General features: G+C 50.3%; 4 protein-coding genes across 4 annotated transcripts; 3 read left to right on the top strand and 1 right to left on the bottom strand.

The window, feature by feature from the left end:
• Positions 1-1,090: 1,090 nt before the first annotated feature.
• N7469_002276 (uncharacterized protein) lies at positions 1,091-3,492 on the top strand (the record flags this gene model as incomplete). The annotated part of the gene is made up of 4 exons (XM_056641196.1): positions 1,091-1,613; positions 1,684-2,814; positions 2,866-3,189; positions 3,329-3,492. The coding sequence occupies 4 exons, from the start codon at positions 1,091-1,093 to the stop codon at positions 3,490-3,492; spliced, it is 2,142 nt and encodes a 713-aa protein (XP_056503690.1).
• A 619-nt stretch (positions 3,493-4,111) lies between these two features.
• On the bottom strand, positions 4,112-4,559 carry N7469_002275 (uncharacterized protein; the record flags this gene model as incomplete). The annotated part of the gene is made up of 2 exons (XM_056641195.1): positions 4,112-4,261; positions 4,314-4,559. 2 exons carry the CDS (start codon positions 4,557-4,559, stop codon positions 4,112-4,114), a joined length of 396 nt encoding a protein of 131 aa, XP_056503689.1.
• An 895-nt stretch (positions 4,560-5,454) lies between these two features.
• N7469_002274 (ankyrin repeat domain-containing protein) lies at positions 5,455-10,061 on the top strand (the record flags this gene model as incomplete). The annotated part of the gene is made up of 5 exons (XM_056641194.1): positions 5,455-5,663; positions 5,711-6,686; positions 6,740-7,442; positions 7,504-7,810; positions 8,519-10,061. The coding sequence occupies 5 exons, from the start codon at positions 5,455-5,457 to the stop codon at positions 10,059-10,061; spliced, it is 3,738 nt and encodes a 1,245-aa protein (XP_056503688.1).
• Positions 10,062-11,546: 1,485 nt separating this feature from the next.
• N7469_002273 (uncharacterized protein) lies at positions 11,547-11,918 on the top strand (the record flags this gene model as incomplete). Its single annotated transcript, XM_056641193.1, has 1 exon — positions 11,547-11,918. The coding sequence occupies one exon, from the start codon at positions 11,547-11,549 to the stop codon at positions 11,916-11,918; it is 372 nt and encodes a 123-aa protein (XP_056503687.1).
• Positions 11,919-14,228: the final 2,310 nt, after the last annotated feature.

The raw sequence follows: 14,228 nt of genomic DNA, 5'->3' as shown, positions 1-14,228 counted from the left end.
GAGTGTGAAGAGGAAAATCCTGTTCTTCTTCTCGACGGAAAATGAGCGTCTTTTATGCCAATCGAGTAGGGTCTGCAGTAGCGACCACTTGCGTACATCGTGGCAGACCCAATAGTGGGCGAGCGCTTCCTATGCTGGGCGTTGAGGCGGTTGATTAACGTTGAAATAAGAAATTTTAGCATTTCCGCAGAGGGCGGGTCGACCGCCCCACCTGGAACCGTGGCTGTCGAGGGCCTAGACTCGACCAATCATCGTTCAGTTAACGTTGCTCATCAGGGGAAACGGTTTGTAATTTGCCTTGTAAGCACGAAAACTGACTGATTCCGCAAGATGATTGCGTGGGCTTCGATGAGGCATTTTAGATTAGGCCGTGTTAGCTGCTCCGATGGTACATGCACCTGTTCTCTCCTACGTGTATGCGCAATGGACAGATCTTAACCAAGCGTTCGCAGGCCATGGCCTGATAGGCGGGTTCCACTTTGGCCACGGATGTCCTTTCCCACAAAACGATTGGGATTGGTCCGGTATCACCTATGGCTCCGGCGAATCCAATCTTGGAGCCCGCATTTCATCACCGGTCGGCGTATGAAAAGTAGTAATCACCCGCAAGGAAATCGATCAACACAGGCTACGGTCCTGCGAGCCACGAAGTAGGCAAAATAAATTATCAGTGGCAGTGGAAAATTGATTGCCCGTCAATGTTTGACCTGTTGATTCATGAACCATCAAGGATGTTTGCCGCTCATCTTTTCACTTGATTTTGAATGCGAAACAGAACATGACTGGCGTATGACCAGGGCGACAGCGTCTTCCACTACGGAAGAGTGCTCGCTGGACCTGCTTTCCCCGAGTTCTTCTGTCATGGACAAGCGTTTATCTATACAGTCCTCTAGCCATTTGCGACTTGTCCTTGTCCGAGTACATACCATTTCATTCTTTACCTCTTTCAAGGAGTCAAGGACGCTACCTATCCCAAATTCACCAGTACGGGTACGCCTTAATACTGTTCCTCCACCGAAGACAGTCAAGGTAGTCCAGAGGTTGAAGCCAAATTCCATCTGGGATAGCATCGATCAATGCGATCTGCAGGATGGACAATGGCAAAGATGCAAACCGATACGGCGACCATTCGGGGCTGCGAGAAAAGCTTCTGGAACAGTTTCAGCCGCTTCAAGAAAAGCTTTGCTCCGCCTTGGAGGATTCGCAGGACCTATTAACCCAATTCCGAAAAAATACGAGCCTTGCGGGTATCTTTGACGCCCCGATGATCAGCGTCCAGCTCATGAAAGGAGTCGATGCTCTTTTTGGCTCTCCCAGCCCAAAGATTGTTCAGCGTGGACAAAACACCCTGCAGAAACCGATCAGCTGGCCGGATATCGTCACTGCAAGCAATTGCAAGATTGAGAACAAAGAAGCCGGCATCTTTCATTACCATCTCGATGATGTGGAAGCCATTGCCGAGCTGTCTGAGTTCCAGCATAGTATAGTCCTTTCTGGAATACTCCAGAAGTTGACACAGCCTTGGTCCTACAAGAGAGATGTCCAGACAGAGCTATATACACTATCATCGATAGCCGAAACAGCTGGCCTCTCAATCCAGCTTGCATCAAGAAGTGAGTTCGCCCAAGTCACATCTGGCATAGGAAATATTCCCTGACTGACTGACAAATGCCTGGATTACAGTCCTCGAAGTCAACAAAAAGATAATCGGACAAGCTGATCAGCGAAGCCGGGTGCTCCGGGACCTCTTGAAGCAGTGGAAGGAGCCACTATCCTATCGAGGACCGTTAAGCCTAATTTCGGGAAAAGCTCAGCGTCAACATTGCTCAGGACATGCGGAAAGCCCTGTTAGAGGAGGATCACACAGGGCAGCATCTTCAAACAACAAAGAGCCCAAGAGGCCGCGTCTAACGTGGACCGAGAGGAGATGGCGAAGTCCCCTTACCCAAACGCTGACCATGGCGCGACTCTATCACAGGAAAACAGCACTGGCTACCCGTAAAAGAGTGCATAGATCGGCCGGACCAGTCGGCATGGGAATGCGCCGGTCGAAAATGCTACATCGTCGCTTATGCCATCGAGTGACCCTCTCCGGCCAACCAATGCCATCCCACACAAACTCACCTGCCCGCACTAAGAGCACCAATGACCAGCCAAGATGCCTGGATAATCCTTGTCCACAATTAGATAATATTCCCCACATCCGCCTGTCCGGTAGCCCCAGTGAGAACAGCGAGAATTGCAGGAAACCCGGTGGGGAAGCGAACAAGGAATGGGCCAATACCCAGCTCGAAATGCAGTATAGCCCCCGTGAACTAGGATGGAATACCGAAACTCCATCTAATGTGGTGCTGGGGGCTATACCAAATGGTCATGACCTATTGACAGCGAGGCCCGCTCCCACGGGAAGTCAGGCCCATCTGGTGACCGGAAAGCCAGCGACCAGTGGCCGCACTGGTCCATCCGATGGGGATGGTGGACACGCGAAAGCACCGCTAGGAACGGCATTGATCACATCACCAAGGAACAACGCGGACCTCCCCTCACTCGGTAGCACAATAACCGACAAGTGCCATCCTGAGCCGACCTCAGACATCATTCCAGTGGCCGTTCGAAACCTTTCCTCCATCGAGGCCCCCAGCTGCCTCAAGGACACTGTCTACCAGGGCCCTGGCGGGATCAACCTGATAGACGGGATATCGTCATCTCCGACCGGCAGTCTGGATATTCCACCTAACTTGATGGGCGGCGAAAGAAAAGACGTGGCAGTGACTATAGCACCCGTCAAGGCCCCGACCCTGAAGCCCCAATGGAGTAAGTGCCCAAGCCGAGCCCTAGGGCCCATGAGAGCTGACAGAGAACAAGCTAAATCCCGGAATCGCCGGTGGGCAACAGAGGACCTGGAACGTTTGCCGTCCTGGTTCATGGACAGGGCACATCTGACCGAAGATGAAATTGAAGCTGCATTCCGGGTGGACTTTCAACATGAGAGGAGCTTTAGAGCAATCCATGCTGCTTTCAAAAAACAAATCAAAATCGCCCACGAGGCAAGCCACCTGAACTCGGCTGGAGGTCGTGGGCCAGATACTCATTCCCCTGTGAGATATTCTGTCACAAATAATAGCATCAGACCTCCGATATCACAAACTATATCTGGCCCACCGAACGATTCTCAAGGTACTCCAGAAGGTATGTATTTCACACGAGACCCATCGCTCTAATATTATGTTTCTGGGCTCGCTGAGCTCGTACATCTACTGTATATACCCTAAAGGAGAGATCATCCGAAAAGGACTGGCTGACTTTGGGATTGCTTCCCCTTATCTAGCCTCCACACCGGAAGAGTTTCCAGTGATGACTGGGTATCCGGACAACATCGAGATGTCTCCAGACAGGGCAGACCTGACTCGAAGCCCCTCCACAATCTCGTACCGGGCTAATTCTGCGGAAAATACGCCATTCTCTCCATCCTTTTACGACCAAGGCAAATGAGCAGCCATTCTCTTGCTTGATGCAGATGGTTTTGTTTCCATTTCGGCTCCAACTTCTCGGTTTTTATTTTTATCTATTTCTGTTTTTACGCTTTTGCCTTTTTATTTTGCTCGATATACTCACTTGTTAACAACGTTGATTTCGTCTCCTGTACAAGTTTCCCTTTTCACCCCCGGAGAGACATAGTTCGTGCAATGATTTCTAGCACCGGAGCTTCCCTTTCCTTTCCTTCCCTCCTCTTCTCCTTAATTTTGTGTTGAGAAACTCAAGTACAAGACGATTGCAGTTCTGTAGTTAGAAGATCCCTCTGTACGCGAAACTATTAACATTATGTGACTTTTAAGACAGGTTGACTACAATACAGTATTCCTAAGGTAGATTAATACAAAGCGCGCACTGCTACTTTGCATCGCGGTAAATAATCAAGCGAACAACGATATCATTGGTATTCTGCTTCTGAACGGACGCACAACGGACCGTCTGACCATGCATCGAGCCGAGACTGACCTTAACCAGGATCCAATTCATGACCGTACCACAGAAATCGTCCAATCCCGCCCTTTGGATCGCGAATGGTTAGATAAACTTCAATAAGGGCTTATCTAGGATACAACCTGGTTTAAGAAGACAAATCCTCCTCACTGACCTCATACCCATGCGGTATTTCTCGTTCCCATGATTGCCACAAAACCAAATACTGTATCGCTGAAATTCCGTCCTCGGAGACTAGGCGAGAGGCAACAGCACTAATGGGGATTTTGTTTCCAACCTGGTTGCTCGTGTTAGCTGCAACGCCACAAAAGGTCTTATGGCTTACTTACGGCACTCGAGACGTCGTGATCACCCATGGTGTCCTGAATGCAGGGAAGGCTAGGCCCCAGCGACTCGTCCTCTGAGTAGGAAGTCTCATCGCTTTCCGATGCGACAAAGTTGCGATCCTCACTCGTTTCCGAAATGTCATCCCCTGTAGTAGAGGAGTCGGCATCCTCCTCTTCCATGTCCAAGCCACCGTAGTTTGATATCATTTCCAAGAGATCATTGTCGCTGTCACTTGTTTCGGTCGCCATTTGCGCAATTTCGTGGTAAGATTGGACGTGGCGATTTCTCTAGAGATTGTCGCAATGCATAGAAATTATTAAAGGGATATGCGTGGTATATAGTTACTCGGCCGCTGACGTTTGAGAGAATATGGCGGAGACTGGTAAACCACATATGACAGAGCTCCAATGCATTGAGGAACTGTGGCGAGGATCGTTCATCATGTGCTCCTGTTTAACTCGATAGTTACACGATATGTTCTCAGCTCTTGTCACTGAACATTGGAACGATTGTTCTGTGGGCGGTTCACGTCGTCCATGGTTGGTCAGTGTGTATGACAAATCGTCCTCATCAACACAGGCCAAACTATTTCAACGCGTCGGCCAGCAAAGATTCACTCAGCTAATACTCTCCTATGATCACCACCGTCGATCACTTTCCACACGGCGAGGATCGATTTAGATGCTGTAGACTTCAAGCCAACACTGAGTTGAAGCAAACTCGATCCTTGTCAACTATTCGGGCATTCGGGCATCACTGGTGACAACGTTGAGGATCGACGGCTACGATGCATTCACCAGGCCACATTGGCCACAAGGCTAGGATTGCGGATGTCCCACCTGTGATTAAAGTTTTCATGCCCTGGAAAAAGGCGCAGAATTTTATCAAGAGACGAAATATCTGTGACAAGGTCCGAGATTAACTTGTTCAGAGATTGAATCGGATGGGATGACGTTGTACTGAGCCACACCATTGGTGGGGTTTGCACTCAAACTCTCCGCTCGTTCTATCTCGACATGATGCTGTTGATTACCGTTTCCAGCTGGTGGGATGCATCAGCTGTTGGGGCTCAAAATACTGACGGACGGCATATAAATAGTCGACCGAGAGTCAGCCTTCTAGAGGCACGTCCTGCGCAAGGAAATGGCCACTCGCATGGACGTTGAGGCCAGCGACGATGGCGGCGAAATGATGGCGGCGAACCAGCAGCTAGATCGCGAGCTCCTTCAGAGCCAGCAAAGCACATCTCCAGCCATTGTGCACTCGCAGCGCATGATCTCGCTCGGAATCTCGCCTCATTACGTGAGTCACTGGACCATTGCCGATGCCTTTCGGGAATTATATCAGAATTGGTATGTGTGCGAACGCCTTGTGTAGTCATGTTGCTAAATCCGATCAGGAAGGATGCCATCTTGGAACGCTTCCAACTCGATCGACTCGCTTTCCGGCCTTACTTTGAGGACGCCCGTGACCATTTTGCGGTCGTGGTTCCCGACCCGACAGACATCGATGGTCGCCGGTCCCTGGGATTCATCAAGTACGACAAGAAATTGAATCGGGTCACGCTAGCGAACGCCTGCATGCAATTGCCCGTTGAGGCTCTCGAGTTGGGGTTTACCACGAAGACTGGCCAGGACCACCTCGCAGGATCCCACGGCGAAGGACTCAAGCTGGCAGCGGTGGCGCTGTCGCGGGATGGGTACAGCTTGCAAGTGGTGGCGAGCCAGTGCTCCTGGTGTTTTCATCTGTGCGAGCCACGGGGGTCTTTCTGTTGTACCGTGACCCCATCACACCCATCTGGCGTTTTCGAGACGGATGGGGCTGAGGGTTTGGCTGAACTGCGCTTCCGGAACGAGCGGGATGTTGCCGTGCTGATCAGTCCCGGACGCGCTACCCAAGGTCGATCAGTGTCGCCAGAGGAATTTCTCGATTGGCTGCAGATATCGTTGGAGATCCGCGGCCTCACCTATCCATCCTCGGTTGTTGAGACAAGCGAGGGGGATTTGCTTTTTGACCCATGTCTGCACGGGAGAATCTATGCTCATGGAGTGCTGCTGCCAGAAACAAACTGGACGCACTCATTTCGACTTGGGTATCACATTCCCCGAGGGAAAACCACGCGCGATCGGCAGTGGCGGATGGACCGACATGGAGTGGCAGAGCGAGTGTGCCGGATCTGGGAGTCCGCACTTCAAGTGCACGAAGAATTGCTTCTCCCCGTATATGTCGGCCTTCTCCGGAAGACACCGGCGCCAATGGACGTGGATATGGCAGCTGACCTGCTGTTGCCGTCGACAGCTTCTCGCATCTGGAAGTATTTACGAGACGAGTCCCAGGGCAAGAAATTCTTCCATTGCGAAACAGCCGGGGCTCAGGTATGTCGGAAGTCCAAATCCTTGTCACTTGCCACAAACTAACGCTAATTTAGGAATTCGCGATGATACGTGAAATGATTGGGAAGCGGCCGGCCCGGCTACCCCAGGAGCTGTGGCGCTTGTTGCGGTCGACTACACGCATCTGCAGCGCCGAGGAAGAGCTGTCGAAGCTTTTCCGGAATGCCCAGGTCTGCAAGGCCCCGGACACTATCTTCTTCAGAACCGTGCAGAAGGCATTGCGCGCCTGTCTAGCCCTAATCGATTCGATGCGGGGGATTCATGTGGTTTATGTTCGAGGGGTCGAGTGCCGGGCAGAGGTGCTGTATGATGCCCAGGAACGCACGTTGAAGATCCACCGCCGATGGCTGGACTTCGAGGCGATCCATCAGCAACCGTCATGTCGACATTGGATCCCTCGTGGCCCGAAAAAGGGAAATGGCAACCATGAACCTTTCTTTTGTGGCCATGTCGTCGAGGAACTTTTATCCCTCTGCATTTCTTCGGTGTTTGGGCCTTTGACAACCCCCCGAGTCACCGAGATGAAATACATGCGCCATATCCGACGTCTACTCCGGCACATGCCCCATCAGATAATCATCACCGCGGCTCCCGCAGAGCATGGCTTGATCGTCACCTGGGAAGACGAAGAAACAGAATCATTCCGGAAGCACAGCGTCGGCGGGGCGGCGTATCACGTTATACTCCACGACGAAAGTTGTACTCGCATGGAGCGAGAACTCCTCCACTCGGACTCTGGTATGCCTCGCTCAATCATTACCGCAATGAAATGTAATCAGATTCTGACCTTGCTCTTTAGTTGTAGAAAAATCGAAGATCGCAGTCTGTGGGTGCCGCCAGCAATTCGTTCCACAGCGTCGGAGACATTGCGTGTTTGCGGATTTGGAGGACATGAAAAAATACTACGCCATGGTCTCACTCAATGAGAGGTCTGCATTCTTTGGGCTGGTATCGGAACCTGTTTCTCCACATCCCAAAACTGTGAATGGGCACTGGCCGGTTGTCTGTGAACAGAGCCCAGCGGGCTTATTGAGTACGCCAAGCATCGAGGTGCAGGTGACTTCATCTACGCCTGAACCGAGAAGCAAAAGGGCAAAGCATGTCAGGTAAGCAGACTGCGAATCTTGTTTCCAGTTACCACTTACCACATTCAGATTTCTTCAACAAGTCTGTCAGTAGCATTACACGGCCAGCGACAGTTATGAACCGGCTCACGTAATATTCCACCGCAATAGATATTTATACCGCAGGAAATTGGTGGCGGATGACACATACATTGCAAGGTCTACTGTACAATAAACCACTAAACTCGTTTCACTCTGACATTTTCAAGGACAAGCCGGATTTTGGCCTAGTGGTAGTTAATGTCTTGCGCATACCTGTAGAAATTTACCAGCACTCGGCACTCCTACAAATCATATCTGCGATCCTGGGAGCATGAGTAGTGCCGTGGCGACGATCTGTCCTACAAGATTCATTCTTCGAGACGCATTCCTGTGGAATGCATAGCCTTGATAGATCTAGGAACCACGACTGCCACGTAGAAGCCGCACGAAGGATATGTATAATACCATCGGACTGCCCTTCACGAGATCAATGCAAAACTCTACGCGCACTACTCTTGCTCTTTGCATGTCCGCAGCCCCAGCTTCACCATGGTTCGTAACAGACATCATCCACCTCGCGATTGGATACTAAACTAGACAGCCCCATCTGCGAAGTTTACCGAACGAAGTTTTACACCGAGTTGCGGCAAGTCTTGAGTGCAACGAGGTATTTGCTCTCGCTGGATCATGTCGAAATCTCTATACCAGACTTCAGCCGCCCATTGTAGCTGCCAACATCAAATGTCACAACAGCAATTTACTCGGCTTCGCCGCCATGCACAACGATAGGGACCTCGCCGAGAGCCTTCTGGAGCACGGGGCAAATGTCAATGCATTCTACCAGGGTAAGACCCCGGTGATGAGGGCTCTCGAATACTCCTCTTATGATGTATTGCAGCTGCTTCTGGCAAGCTCGGCACTGGATATCAATCTCCAAAACCGGGCGCAAGAGAGCGCGCTGTGGTATGCCATCACGTACGGAACTTGCGCTGTGCTGCGAAGCCTGCTACAGGTCCCGAATCTGAAGATTGATCTCCCACATAGAAGAGGCAGAACGGCACTCCATCTCGCGGTCTGGTGGGGCAAGACGGACCTGGCGCACTTACTCCTCTCCAGCGGCAGCGATCCCTTTTTTGTAGATGACTGTGGCAAGTCGCCGCGTGCATGGGTATGGCGCATCGGCCGGCCATCCATGAAGTGGATTTTCGTCAGTGGACGGGACGGAGGGCCATCACTCTCGTTCTACAGGCCAGCGGCCGGCTATCAGAGGGGCGATCACAATGAGCTCCCGCTCCACCAAGCGGTGGCTCATGGATCTGCAGAGGCTATCAAACTCCTTCTGGCGCAGAAAAACCCAGCACTGGAGGCCCATGATCAGAACGGAGACACTCCCCTTCACCTTGCCGTTCGATGCCGACGCCTGGAGGCGATGGAGGCGCTGCTGGACCACCCGCAGGTCAATATCAACTGTCAAGACAGAGATGGCAATACACCGCTCTGGCTATCGACATTTCTGTCGCACGACGATACGACCAAGAGGATCCTGGCCGGAAAAGGCATTGATGTCAACTTTGTGGGTGGTCGTGGTCAGACCCAATCCGTCTCGACATCTCTGCACCATGTGGTCGCAAGGAGGGATACCATCGCCCTGCGGTGGCTTCTCGAGATGCCTGGTATTGACCTCAACCTCGGCGTGGCAGGCATCTCTCCTTTTTCTGCGGCGGCTGCGAACGGCAACATTCACGCGATGATGATGCTCTTGAACCAAGGGGGTGTGGAAATCAATGCCACAGATCTTGCAGATCCACCTCTGTGTCGTGCCGCGGAGAATGGCCACCGGGAGGCAGTACGCCTGCTAGTGCGACAGGGCGAGTCGCTGGCGGTCAACCAAAGCTCCATTGGGGCCCAAGACACTGCGTTGTGTATCGCCGCCCGGGCAGGTGACTCGGAAATGGTGCGGATCTTACTACGACACCCTCAAGTCGACCCCAACCAGGAGAACCGGTGGCTTCAGGACCCCTTGATGCTTGCGGTGAGGGGGAAACATATGGTCGTTGTCGACGTGCTTCAGCAAGACCGAAGGTTGCGGCACCGCAGTTTGCTGAGGTCGCTGGAATCTGCCGAGGAGGGCTTGATCCGCGAGATCCTCCAGAGTCGCGTTGACGACCTCAAGCACCGTTTCCGAGCAAAGACAGCCGCGCCATCGAAATGGAAGTTTGCTGGTTTGCTTACATGCAAATCGAAGGGTTGAAGACTGACAGTCACCAAGAGATCATCAACTGCCATAGAGTTATCGCATCCGCCTCAGATTTTTGCGCGGTCCTACTTTTGCTCCCTATCTATGAATTGAGCTGGACGGAATTCAGCGATCCAGACTCGCAACAAAATGAGACACCATACTGAGAGATAGCGGGTACTTGCGGTTGGTCTACTTTATGTATCGCGATGGGATTCGCCTAACCTGTGATGGTAGCAATATATTCAACCATGCTGCCAGGCATCTAATCCACCGTATTGGATTTCGTACACAGAATGGACATACCGCATCTTCCTCCACCGGCTGAGCGTCCCACGAAACGACAGTGTCGCTTCCATTTTTATCCCTGAGGTGATGTTGCTGTCGATCTGCATGGCATCTTCCCAGACCTTCCGATGGGCAGGATTCACATTTGCAAGGTCAGGCCCTTTCTACAGTAGCAGAGATATTGGGACTCATTATTAGATTTTAGACTTATATAGAAACGGTCGGCTCTTTGGCTACTGGGGCCCAGCACATCCTCTACCGGCCTTCTTCCATCGCGAGACCCTCCCTCAACATGCTCGACCTCTTTCTATGTCTATGGAATTTCTATGTCGTTCAATCTGCCAAGCATATCCAACTCGAGCGTGAATATAGTGCGCTTTTGCAGTCAAAGAAACTGCTCGAATGCGAGAACAAGCTTCTCCGACAGCGCTGCGAAGAACAGGTGCTGCTATTGTGACATCGTAGACAGACGGCAAACGCCATCCAGGATGCTGCCTCTGAGGTCCTAGAAATGAATAGAGCGGTCTATTGCATCGACCTTCCTTGAGAGGCCGACGGCTTCGAGGATCAACGTGCGGGAACGATGTTTGATGGTCTTGTCTTCAATATCAAAGTGATCAACGGGGATAACCGGTGAGGTGTCGATGTGGCCATGATCAATCCACGGTGACCGTGCTAATTACTTCTTTACTCGTGGAAGATGATCTTTCAAGTCAAACCGCAACATCGCTTCTTCACGCTTGATAGCATAAATCTGAGAGGAATCCTGTGCTGTCCTAGGCAAGAGGCTGTAACTAGGCTGTCCCTGGCCTTCCTCCGCTGTCTCCAGTACGAGGGCTCTCATTTCGTATCAATGGACCGCTTCTGTTCACTTCCTCTCCTTGAATCAACAAGCCCCATGGAGGTAGACGAATGGCCTCCAAGCGGTTCGTATAGCCCAAGTTTTTTATTCATACTCAGCTCGCATATACTCACTGTACGCAGACCACGATGTGGACATCGACCTCCACGCTGCTTGGCAGTCATCCGATCTCCCAGCTGTACCCCCCGTGTGTTGCTACCAAACCGAGTGACATCAGAATCTTATCAATAGATTATTTGGGAACCTCAGAACCTAGCACTCACGGATCTTGTACGGTTGACTATCTCTTCCATCCAAACCTGAATAGCCACCAAGGCTTCCCGTGGACCGGGCCGGATCCTCTATCTCCCATGACCCAGGCGGACGACCTTTTTCTGTACCTGTCGGCCTTCCTCCTGCCAGAGGAGGTTACATGGGTGGAGTTTCGACTTTCGCGGCACGACGCATTTTGCGATGACTTCCTCGAAGAATACCTTTTCTTTGTGCCGCGGACCGAGACCGCTATGGGTAACCTCTGTCGCATACGCACACAAGTCCTCGATATCATCACACGATCTTGTACTGCAACTGACACGGCTCGTTTCCGATTGTCTATATGGCCACGTCTGGACCCTATACCGTACACACAGCATTCAGAGCTATGCCTGCGTTCCACTCTACCTACCATGCCCTGTTTAGATCCAAATTTCTTCGTCAACAACATACGCGGCAACTTCCCGTGAAGCGGTGCCCCAGCGAAAGGATAGTGGGACTGTTCTGTATGGGGATTGTTACGGGGCTAGTATATTTGAGATGGCCATATTGCAAGACAGAATGGCCCCGCTCCCGTCGTCCATACATCAGCTGATCAACCTGGAAGCGCCGTTCGTTTGACAGGGCTTTATATTGGCTGGCTGCGGAAATTTGAAAAGCCCTTCGATGGATCGTCTTGCACAACTCGAGATCCTTAGAATCTCGCTCAACGCGTCTCCGTGCCGGCTGATGTCCCAGTAGAGGATCGCATTTGAAAAAGTGATACCCCTCGTACACGTTCTGGGGATGGGGTTGATCCATTGCTGGGGTGGGCAAGGCTGAATGGGTTCAGGGATTGATTGAGTTACAGACCCTTTGGGAGTAATAGAACATATATCTGACAATTCCCCATACGCTAGTTAGCCTTACTCATACTTGCTCTTTTCATATCAAAAGATGGGACTTTGTTCAGTGGCAAATCTGGGTGAAATGACGCTATATATGATTAGCTTACTGTAAAGATTAGCTAGTGGGAAGGTATAGGCCTAGTGCTGTTTAGATATGCTCAATTAGCACCAGACATGATTTGAGAGGATTTTTCATCTAAGTGAGTTGAAGCTACTATATTATCGTCAATCCGTTCGTGCAAATTTCATGAGGGCAAAAGCGTCATAGCTTCAAAAGAATTTATGAGGCAGCATCTGGGATGTGAACTGTTTCCCCAAATCGAGGGAGAGGTAAGGAAATATATACTGAGGGCTAAATTAGATACTGACAGGTGGTCGTAGTTCCTTGTTGGTACAGTACCAATGGATGGTGTTGAGGATACAATTCTCCCTTTCACAATGTGCCCAGTCGATAAGATATGCCAACTAATATGTGGCTAGACTGAGGATCTATAGGCATGGATCTTCGTAAATGAAACAGAGAGACAAAATTAAGGAGATTCAGTATTTCATTTGCTGATCACTGACTCTGGAGCTAACGGTGAGTAATTTCGAAGTTCAGTTTGTAATAGGAATGCTTTCAAGATATAATTGGTGCCAGCAGAGCTTTAAGGAAGAGACAAAGCCGTAAATTGAAAAATCAAAAGTCAATTGCCTGGTATGAAGGCCTGATGACATGCCGTAGCTCGTTCGAATTGATACAGGGTCTCTGGGAGCCTTGCTTCTGTCCCCCACAGCATGGACAAGGGAAGAATAAGTCAAACCATATTTGATGGCGTCGACGCCTTTCTGTATCGTGGTAGTATTAGAGTTATGTTGCGATGCACGATGAAGAAAGGATCTTTGGATGCGCACCAGAAGAGATAGCCATTGCCACCTGGTCTATCAGCTTTTAAGAGCCTGAGCTCATAACTGACCAATTACTGAACGAGATGTTCATAGTGCAAGCAAGTCATTTAACTACTTGTATGAATGGGCGTTGTCGCACTCATCTGGCTCCTAGGAAGTTTATGTTGATATAGCCTATGCTGGCTTGCTGGACCGATTGAGACAAGTTATCAATCAGATTTATGATATTAGTATACCTGCCGCCAATTTAGCTGGTATGCATAAGGACTTTGATCTAGTGTAAAGAAGAGTGAAGTTGTCTTTAGTGCGGCAAGATACTAATCTCAGAGGCGAATCTGTCCAAAATGCCTTCTCTATTCAAATTAAAAAATGCAGCCTACATAGCGAAGTAGCCTAACGGCACCTCAGTTCTCACAGAACCTTACTCTAAACACGCTCTTGCAGAGATCAGCGATAAGTAGGAAAGCTCCTTCGGCCAAGTACCGAAGAAGGATATCCGAAAGGGGCATTTTCAAATTGATTGTAGCCTAAAATTAAGTGCACCTAGTAAACCTGGTATCCCAAGCGGCAGCCCACCGGCCAAAGTACTCATTCAGTACCAACATTAGTATACTATTCTGGTGGCGAAGTAATTGTCGAGAATCCCTCGCACATGACACGAGGTCCTTTCGAGTGGGATACTAGACACGTCTATCTCATGAAGTCTATATTCACTTCATCCCGAAAATCTTCTTTGGGAAGTGTCGTTACAAGAAGCGGATTCAATGTCATAAATCCCCAATATTGACTTTCCAGTGTACAATGAATAAGGCAGAATTGGGAAACACAGATTTCCCTGGGATGGGTTTAATGAGAAAGAAAATCTTTCCTAACCAGGAAAAAGAATTTTGCGTAGACCCTAGACCCTAGTTAAAACGAGAGACGCCACGAGACCTAGTTCCACTTACATAAATACGCTTGTTCTCACCTTATAAATTCTGTCAGTCTTGTCTAAAGGCGCAACCC

Source organism: Penicillium citrinum, assembly GCF_028827155.1.
Source record: "Penicillium citrinum strain IBT 23319 chromosome Unknown utg000002l:1.0-3833315.0:1.0-3834789.0, whole genome shotgun sequence".
NCBI lineage: Eukaryota > Fungi > Ascomycota > Eurotiomycetes > Eurotiales > Aspergillaceae > Penicillium > Penicillium citrinum.
This window is presented reverse-complemented; position numbering and strand designations above follow the sequence as displayed.